This window comes from Oratosquilla oratoria, chromosome 21, assembly GCF_046742065.1.
Source record: "Oratosquilla oratoria isolate Oo_2021 chromosome 21, ASM4674206v1, whole genome shotgun sequence".
In the NCBI taxonomy this organism is placed as follows: Eukaryota; Metazoa; Arthropoda; class Malacostraca; order Stomatopoda; family Squillidae; genus Oratosquilla; species Oratosquilla oratoria.
Genome location: NC_134797.1, coordinates 43,435,864 through 43,445,493, shown reverse-complemented (window position 1 = coordinate 43,445,493; position 9,630 = coordinate 43,435,864). Strand labels below are relative to the sequence as shown.

The window sequence follows — 9,630 nt, the reverse complement described above, 5'->3', positions numbered from 1 at the left end:
GGAGGATCTCGCCCAGAAGCGACAAATCCCCATCCCTTCTTCCTCTGCCAGATTCATATTTATTGAATGAATATAGTGAGAATAAAAGTTGATTACTCCATTTGCATTGTTCATCCAAACCATTTAAGGATGTCCTTCCTGAATATACCGTTTATTTGTAAACAGCACCTCATAAGGCTGTAATTTCATCATTCCGTCCTGTGCCCGAGGATGCAACACGGGTGTCTTATATCCACATTATTCCCTTTTCGCTCTATTACCTGGCTTGTTCTTCGGCTTTTGGAACGAGGCTGGGAGAGCTCAGCGTGAGCGAAGGTGCGGTCTTGGGCGATGAGGCGAAACCGTGCGGAGGAGTACCACGATGACTTCGCGGGGTCCACCAGCGACCTACGAAGTCGCACCTCCAGACTTCGGGGAGCACACACAGAAAGGGGAGTGGAACAAGAGCCTTCTGACATAGCGGATGAAGGAGAGAGGCTGTGAAAAGGCACAAGTTCAGTGAACATAATGTGACAAATACGGGATGATCTAATAGAGGTATTCAAATAAATTAAGGGCTTTGACAAGGGTGATGCAGGCAAGGTCATCATATTAAGACAGCATGATAGGACTCGTAGTAATAGGTTTGAATTGGATAAATTTAGGTTTAAGAGGGAAATATGCAAGAACTGATTTACCAATAGAGTGATTAACAAATAGAATAGACTTATAACCCTGTAGTGAGTGCTGAATCTTTTGGTTGTTTTAAGATTAGATATTTTTATGGATGGGGATGATAGGTGGTATTGGACATGGAACTCCCTAGTATAGGCTTAATTGTCTTTAGCAGTCTCCTCCATTCTCATATTATTATGTTCTATACGCCACAACGCATTCGCACAAACACACGCGCAAACACACACACACACAGAGAGAGAGAGAGAGAGAGAGAGAGAGAGAGAGAGAGAGAGAGGGGGGGTTTGATCTTGCAAACTCACCAACTCTTGCTCAAGGAAATGGTGACTGCTTGCAGTTTGATGCTTCCCAAGCCCAAGGAGGGGGCAGATCTTGAGACCTGTGAGTTAGTAGTCCAAGATAGTACCACTACATTAGCAAGGTGTGTGCGTGTGTGTGTGTGCGTGTGTGTGTGCGTGTGTGTGCGTGTGCGTGTGTATGTGTGTGTGTGTGTGCGTGTGTGCCCACGACCACTTAAACCATTTACCATTAAAGTTCACCATAAAATATTTTGAAAGAAAACTAAAAAAAAAACTAAACTAACAAAAATCAAAGAAAAACAGAGTGCAACAAAAATCTTTGAGAGCTTTGACATCATTCGAACAACAGAAAAGATCACAAACTCCATCCTGAAAGCAAGTGGGAATTATAACCCCAGAGGCTACATCAAATGAGAAACAAAAAGTTTGGTGAATCTGAGAAAAAGAACAGCTACAACAATCAAATAGAAACGTCACATAACAGAATTGCAATAGTAATAATAGACATAAATAAAGCTTTTGACTAGTCCCCAGTTAATTCTTGTAAAAAAAAATCATAGAAAATTATATACACAATAACGATAAGAAATTCTTAACAAACCGCCTAGCTGGAAGATAGCGCGATGCCACAGAACAAGCAACTAACGGAGATAAAAAAATATATATGCAATATTAGCAATAGACATAAATAAACTTTTGACAGTCCCCAGTCAATTCCTGTAAAAAAAAAAGATATATAGAAAATTATATAAACAACAACGATAAGAAATTCTTAACAAACCGCCTGGCTGGAAGATAGCGCGATGCCGCAGAAGCAACTATCGGAGATTAAAATAATATGCACTGGGGTCCACTAAGGAGCAGTGCAATCACCAGTTCTACCTGATATACTCATGTGTGATCTCACAGCAAACCAGGAGCATGACCTCAAAGCAGGGTCCTCACATGGGGGGGGGGGGGTTGCATATGCCCTGGGGCGGCACATTTAGGGGGGGGGGCGGCAATTCTGGTTTGGACATGCCGCCCACAAGACTGACAAAATAATCACAATAAAAAAGGTCAATGGAGGCCTGAATATACGAATTTTGCTTTCGAGTCAACAGAATATGAAATATTTTCCCCCATATCCTTTCTGCAACAGGGTGGAGATGGGAGGGGGGAGGGGGGTGTCACTGAAAACTTTGCCCCGGAGCGGCACCTAGGCATATAAGGGCTCTGCCTCAAAGTTCACACGTAAGTGGACAACCTAACAAGCAGATCCTAGCACTGCAGCTACAGTCATCTATAAATTAGAGATTAAAAACACACAATATACCTTTGCTAAGCTAGAACTATGGTTGAATCAAAACGGTATGCTTTGCTTGTCCACAATTCATCAGCTACGTTAGTAATTCCTGACTACCATTAATCAAGGAAGCATCCAACAATTGTATTAAATCGTCAACTTCTCTCACTGGACAAAATAGAATAAGATAGAATAAAATAGAGTACTGGGCTTCACTCTTGTCACAGAAATGTCCTTCAGCCTACACATCAAAGACCTGATAGTAAAGACATTCAAGAAACTAAACGCACTGAGAATATGTGTGTGGAGTTAGGACAGTGGGATTAAATAGCTATACCACTGGTACTCAAACCCTAAGCTGTGTCGGACGTGCTCCACAACATATCTTTTGTATATCCTGCATGGTGCGACTAGCATTGTCCTAGCCCTTTGGTAAAAGTCACACAGGCTAGGGCTCGAGTTTTGGTGGCAAAGCTATCTAATCCATACTAGGAACAGTAGGGCCCCGCGGTATCCCAGTAGATACCGTATCGAACTCATGAACAGGTGTCGGTGAGTTCGATTTCCGGGACGTGCTGTGTACTTCTTGTGTTGGTTCCCGACAGCCCATGCCAGGAGAGGAGGTGACCCAAACATCGTAAAAATATATATTTTCAACAACAGTAGTAAGTATAAGATTTGGCCAGAAGATGGAGGCAATATTCACTATGTACATACAATTCATACGAACAACACTTGAATACACCCCCACGGTATTATACCCAGCAACCAAGAAAACAGAGAATTTTTATAAACAAAATATAGTATAAGAAATAATAGCTGGTAGCGCTAGAACAACACCAATATAACATCTACAATCAGGTGCTGAAGAGGATCACAGATAGTGATCGAAATATACGCATCTCTTTAATTACGCATATTCTTCTCCGAAAGTGGGTCATAAGTACAATCAGAAATAAAAAACCTTCCTATAGAGGAGACATAAAAATTACAGGCACACACTCGCTTTTCAGGTTTCAAACACACCCATCCCTCACAAAAGTACACCAAAAAATGTAAATAAATAAAACTCAGCAACATACTTATAGTGTATCTACAATAACCTGCCCCATTACATAGCAAGAAACACGTCCATACAAAAACACTCAAAAATTCAGAGCATAAAACAATAACTTCAAGAAAGTTGACCAAATTCCGCACTTCTCCAGACGCTCCCAGACATCATTCCAACCGATAAATCACTTCCAAGATAAGTAAGACACTCACTGGCACGACTGCGTGAAGGTCAAGACCTTACATTGAAAAATGTATTGACACAGAAAATGCCTGGCCAGTGACTCCAGCAGCCCACGATGAAATCTTACCGAAGACATTCAGCACCTCATCCTACACTGCCCCATTCAGATTTTTTTTTTTTTTTTCGAGTGGGGCTCAATTCGGTGGTCATCCTCGTTCTGCAAGAGACTACCTGTGTGTGGGGGTATGTGCATTAATTTGTGTGGGTGGGTGGGTGGGTAGTTGTGCGTGTTTGTGTGTGTGTCTGTGTAAATTTAAAGATCTTCGAGTTGTGTTCCTCGTAGCTTGTGCTGTGCTTAAATGGGTTACTTCTAGAAAAAGGAGCCGGGGGAGGGTCTTGTACTCAATCCATAACCTTCGCGTTTTTGTCCGGGTCCTGTCATGTAAGCGAGAGTTGTGTATTGCAGTGTGGTTTAATGGTTCCTGATGGCTCAATTCTGCAGGTGAGTGGGGTCCACACCATTGTTGCAGATATATGTGTACAGTATGTATGCGGAGCGGTTCTTCTGAAGGGAAGTTAAAGTCACGATGGATCTATTACCAGGCGAAGAATAAGCTGCCTTCTTTGTCTTATACTAGAATCTAGATGATGAAATAATTTGTGTTTTGTGGTCTGTAAGGCGTGCATATTTGTATATAATATCCTTGGTGATATTCCCATCCGTCTTATAGTTTCCATAAAGATTATGTAGTATGATTTGCCTGGTTTGTCCATTGTGGGCGTAATGGAGACTTGGTGTGAAAACTATTTATTAATGTATCTTTCGACAATGTCGGTTACATCGGTGTTAGAGTAGTTATTATTAAGGAGAAATTGAGTCACGTACTCTAGTTCCTGTTAGGAGCTTCTCGGGGTGGCGTTGTGGGAAAGGGCTCACTTAATGAAGACGCTGATGATGGAGCGCTGGGAATGGTTAGCGTATTCACTGTTTCCATCTAGACACAACTCTGTACCATTCTATGTTTGTGAAATTGAAGTATACTGTGAATGAGTATGTCAAGGAAAGGGAGATGATTCGGTAGTGACTCCTTCAAAATGGAAATTATGTCCTCAAGCAGCGATGAAACGCTACCCAATGTCTTGGAGATCTTGCATGGCCTTGACACGATATATGTCGTCGATATAGTGACACTTTAAGGATGGATGGCATGCAGCTATGAGTCTTGACTTTACGATACCCACAAAGAAAATAGCGCACAAGAATCCCAGGGATTTTGCCATTGCTACTTCTATTGATCTGTTTGTAGATAAAGCCGGGTGGGTAAATGAAAGGGACTAAATTTATTAATGCATAGCTTCAGCAGTCGTGAGGGACTTTTCTAGAATGTCGAGTGGGTTGGTGCCATCGCAACGGTACAATCTGGAATAAAACCAATCGTCGTGTCCACAGGAACGTTAGTGAAAAGGCTTTCAACGTCGATGAAGGTTATAATGTGGGTGTCAGTGGGTCGTGGGCGGAAACACGTCACGATACGTTCGTCTATCTATTTTAACTATACCTAAACTTACATATATTCTATACACACAAATGTACATGCATACATACGAGTACATGTGTAAACACATTCACGTTTGCATACATTCATATATAAATCCAAATAAACTGCTCACACACACACACACACACACACACACACACACACACACACACACACACACACACACACACACACACACACACACATATATATATATATATATATATATATATATACATGCATACATACGTACGTACACATACATTCATACATACATACGTTAACTCGTGAGGAATGCCGGGAACGAGCATTCTGACCTGAGAGGGAGGGAAGGCCACACCCACGAAGTATCCTTCGCCCGACACTCGAGTATCCGTCGTGAGGTCATAGCAAAACCGGCGGGTATATATGGTGCAGGAAAGACCTATGGTCAACACACACACACTCAGTCATGGCTCTTAAGGTTAGCTTCTCTTGTGCTCTTCCCGTGCAAGTCTTATTTCTCGGTTTCCAGTGAGATGGTGAAGTTTTGAGTCTTCTCTCCTGGTAAAAGAGATTATAATGAATCTGTTCTTTTATCAGGTTGCAATTACGTGCGCACTCCTCACGCTGTGCTTGGCACGACCAGACGCCCCGGCTCCTACCTACTTCTATGGCGCCCCCGAAGAGTCATCGGAGGAGTCCGTGGAGGTGAAGGCTGCCTCCGTCGAGTCCGTCGAGTCCGTGGAGGACTACGGACCTGCCAAGTACGACTTCAACTACGCCGTTAAGGACGACGATTCTGGCAACGACTTCGGCCACCAGGAGGCTCGCGACGACGACCGCACTGATGGCTCCTACTACGTTCAGCTCCCCGACGGTCGCCTGCAGAAGGTTGTGTACTACGTGGACGGGGACTCCGGCTACGTGGCCGAGGTCACGTACGAGGGCGAGGCCCACTACCCTGAGCCCGACTCAGTCGAGACCGAGGAGCCCGAGACCGAGTCCAGCGAGGAGACCTACGTCTACGCCGCTCCCCCTCTCCCTCCCCCACCTCCTTCTCCTCCCAAGTCCATCTACGGAGCCCCTAACTAAGGAGGATCTCGCCCACAAGCGACAGGTCCCCATCCCTTCTTCCTCTGCTAGATTCATATTTATTGAATGACTTGTGTGAGAATAAAAGGAAATCACAAGACTCGCATTATTCCATCCAAACCGTTTGAAGGATCCCTGAAGATACCGTGTGTTTGTAAGCTGTACTGCCTCCAGCGTCCTGTCTTGTGGTTGGGGATGCAACACATGATCGCCTTATTCCCACATCGTCTTCTCTATTTTCATCTGAGGGAACAAGGAGTGAAGGTTGCCGTGTAAATGAAGCGGCTAGCCCTGCTGTGTCTTGTTGAAATGCTTATGAATGGGACAATGGGTAAGAGTCAGAGATGACCTTTCATCCACGAAGAGCTGAGTGAAAAAAAGGTGTAAGTGGGTGATGGATGGGAGTGGGATGGGTTGGGATAGATAGCTGGATTCCTCCCTTATAAGGGAGAAGAAGCCTTTAGTATATGGATAGCTAGACCTTGTTTATTCTTCGTCTTTGGCTTCTGGAACGAGACTGGGAGAGATCGGGTTGAGTCAAAGTGCAGTCTTGGACGAAACCGCGGGATGAGTACCTCGAGCTCGCAAGGTGCATCAGGGACCTCTGAGAAGACATCTCCAGGGTGACACACATAGGGTGGTAGGGAAGATCCCCTGACAACCTTAGTGAAACCTTAACAAATTAGAAAAACTTGACATTCCTCTTCTGATTATGAATTAATTATATACCAAGATACTTATCTCCAGATATTTTGTTCATCTATATTTTACAATTTCCCCATGCAATCTAGGTATGCTAGTTAGGAAAATTGATCTATAATGTAGGAATTCCTCCTTGCTTCCTCTATTATAGATAAGAACATTGGCCCCTTTCAATTGTCGAGGTACTATCCTTTTTTCTTGTTAGTTAATAAATCTTCTCCATATCTTGTTTGCTATATTTTTGAGAACCCAGTGAGACCCCGTCAAGACCTCAGGTTTTTCTTACATTTAGAGATTCCAGATGCTTGTAAAATTCGTGATCTTTGAATTTCAAATCGTTTAACACATGGCTAGTCAGTCCTACCCTTCCTCGGGTCCTCGGTCAGTTTCCTTTATGGATACCGATTGTAGATTTATCCATTACTTTAGATTGGGCTTTAGCATCTTAATAGATCATTCCTAGAGGTTTTCCTCGTTGTCTCAACTTGTCGTTCATAAATTCGTAGAAAAATTATATTTGTCTATACATTGATCGATTTTTACCTTTTTCATTTTTTTCTCTTGCCCTCTTCGGGTTCGTGTGTATTCGTTTCTAATTTGTATGTGCTTTGTTCTATTGTTTCTTGTATTTCTCTGTTTTCTATACCACACCTCTTTACTGTCTCACAACTTCTCTCGAACCATTATTTTACATTTATCTTAGCCATATTTTTTCTACACCCGAGTTTTTAATGTTCAGAACTATTTCCCATTCCTACGTTTCACTTGGTTCTATGAATTCCCTTTAATCCGTTTCTTCAAAGACTTCCCTCACTCTTGTAAAGTCTGCTTTCAGGTTAGATTTGCCTTGGTTCTACATTTCCATCTATAAGTTAGAAACTAAAAACTACATTATTATTCTCCTGATTGACACAGGTATTTCAGAAATTCAGTAATATATTGTCCTCTCGTTAAAAGTAAATTATCGTTTTCTTGTGTGTTGCATCATCTTTGTTTTATATTTTCTATCCCATCTCCACAAAATATATTTCCATATTCCATTTGGATAAGATTAATCTATTTAGATGACAGGTTGTAGCTGGCCCTTTTCAATTCATATAATAATTATTCTTTAACCTGAGCGTCACATGGGCTTTTACCTAATTGTGTTTACTTCTTTGTGATGTACCAGAAGAAAGCTGCGCCCATTGAATTCCGTTCCTCTAAATCATGGTAATGCGTTTTTTGGAGGTAGCTAACGGACCACCCGGTATCGAACGTTGTATTACAAAAACGCTATTTTGCTCAAGATTGCACCTTGCTTTTTCCAGCCTCGTTCCAGAGGTCAAAGGACAAACCAAAAAGAGCGAACAAAATGATAGGGATTTAAGAGTGTTGCGCCCCCAGGCACAGAAACGAATGTTAAAGGCTCGGCATTATGCGGTGTTGTTTACAAACAAGCGGTAAGTCCAATAAGTTCATCCTTAAAACGGTTTGGTTGAAACAATCCGAGTGTTATATATACCTTTTATTCTCACACAATTTATTCAATAAATATGAATCTGGAAGAGGGAGAAAGGAGGGGAAACTACTTAGTTCGGGGCTCCGTAGAGAGACTTGGGAGGAGAAGGAGGTGGAGGAGGGGGAGGGGGAGCAGCGTAGACGTAGGTCTCCTCGCTGGACTCGGTCTCGGGTTCCTCGGTCTCGACTGATTCACTCTCGACTGACTCGGGCTCAGGGTAGTGGGCCTCGCCCTCGTACGTGACCTCGGCTACGTAGCCGGAGTCCCCTTCCACGTAGTACACGACCTTCTGCAGGCGACCGTCGGGGAGCTGGACGTAGTAAGAGCCATCAGTGCGGTCGCCGTCTCGAGCCTCCTGGTGGCCGAAGTCGTTGCCAGAATCGTCGTCCTTAACGGCGTAGTTGAAGTCGTACTTGGCGGGTCCGTAGTCCTCCACGGACTCGACGGACTCGACGGAGGCAGCCTTCACCTCCACGGACTCCTCCGAGGACTCTTCGGGGGCGCCATAGAAATAGGTGGGAGCCGGGGCGTCTGGGCGTGCCAGGCACAGCTCCAGGAGCGCGCATGCAATTGCAACCTGAAAATAGAACCGATTCCTTATCATCACTTTTATCAGCAACGAAGAGAAAAAAACTTCACCGTTCATCACTGAAAACCGAGAAATAAGACTAGCACAGAAGGAGCATAAGATATCCTCACCTTAAGAGTCATGACTGAGTGTATGTGTTGACCACAGGTCTCTCCTGCACCATATATACCCGTCGATTTTGCTATGACCTCGCGTTGGGAGCTTGAGGGTCGGGTGGAGGATCCTTACTGGGTGTGGCTTTCCCTCCCTCTCAGGTCGGGGAGCTCGTTCTCGACATTCCCTTTCGAATTCAAATCTAAATTCATTCAGCAAATCCTGGGTTATGTCAACCCTAGAACCAGGTGCGGGCACCTCATCCAACCCCGAGCCCACTGAACCAAACATGTACTGGTTTATGTGTGCAAGTACTTATGGATATGTGCATGCGAGTTATCATTTAAATGTCGAAATACATACCTGTGGTTATTGAGTATATTTAGATATGAATATGGTTAAGGCAGACACGTGTCCGTGTTTTGTAAAGCAGATATATCTGAGCTCCTTCTAAAAAAAAATGTAAAAAAGAAAAAGAAAAAAGGTAAATAAATAAAATAAAAATAAACAAATAAATAAATAAATAAATAAACTTAGGCCAAAGATCGTGTTTGCCTGAGCAGGTCTGTATCAGCTAATAACTACTTCTAGAATCCTTGACATTGACAACAAAACTAAAGAGTAAACCCCAAGCAGC

General features: G+C 43.2%; 1 protein-coding gene across 1 annotated transcript; it reads left to right on the top strand.

The window, feature by feature from the left end:
* The first annotated feature begins 5,485 nt into the window (after positions 1–5,485).
* Positions 5,486–6,108, top strand: LOC143037089 (uncharacterized). The gene is made up of 2 exons (XM_076205201.1): positions 5,486–5,497; positions 5,617–6,108. The coding sequence occupies exons 1-2, from the start codon at positions 5,486–5,488 to the stop codon at positions 6,106–6,108; spliced, it is 504 nt and encodes a 167-aa protein (XP_076061316.1).
* The last annotated feature ends 3,522 nt before the right edge of the window (positions 6,109–9,630 follow it).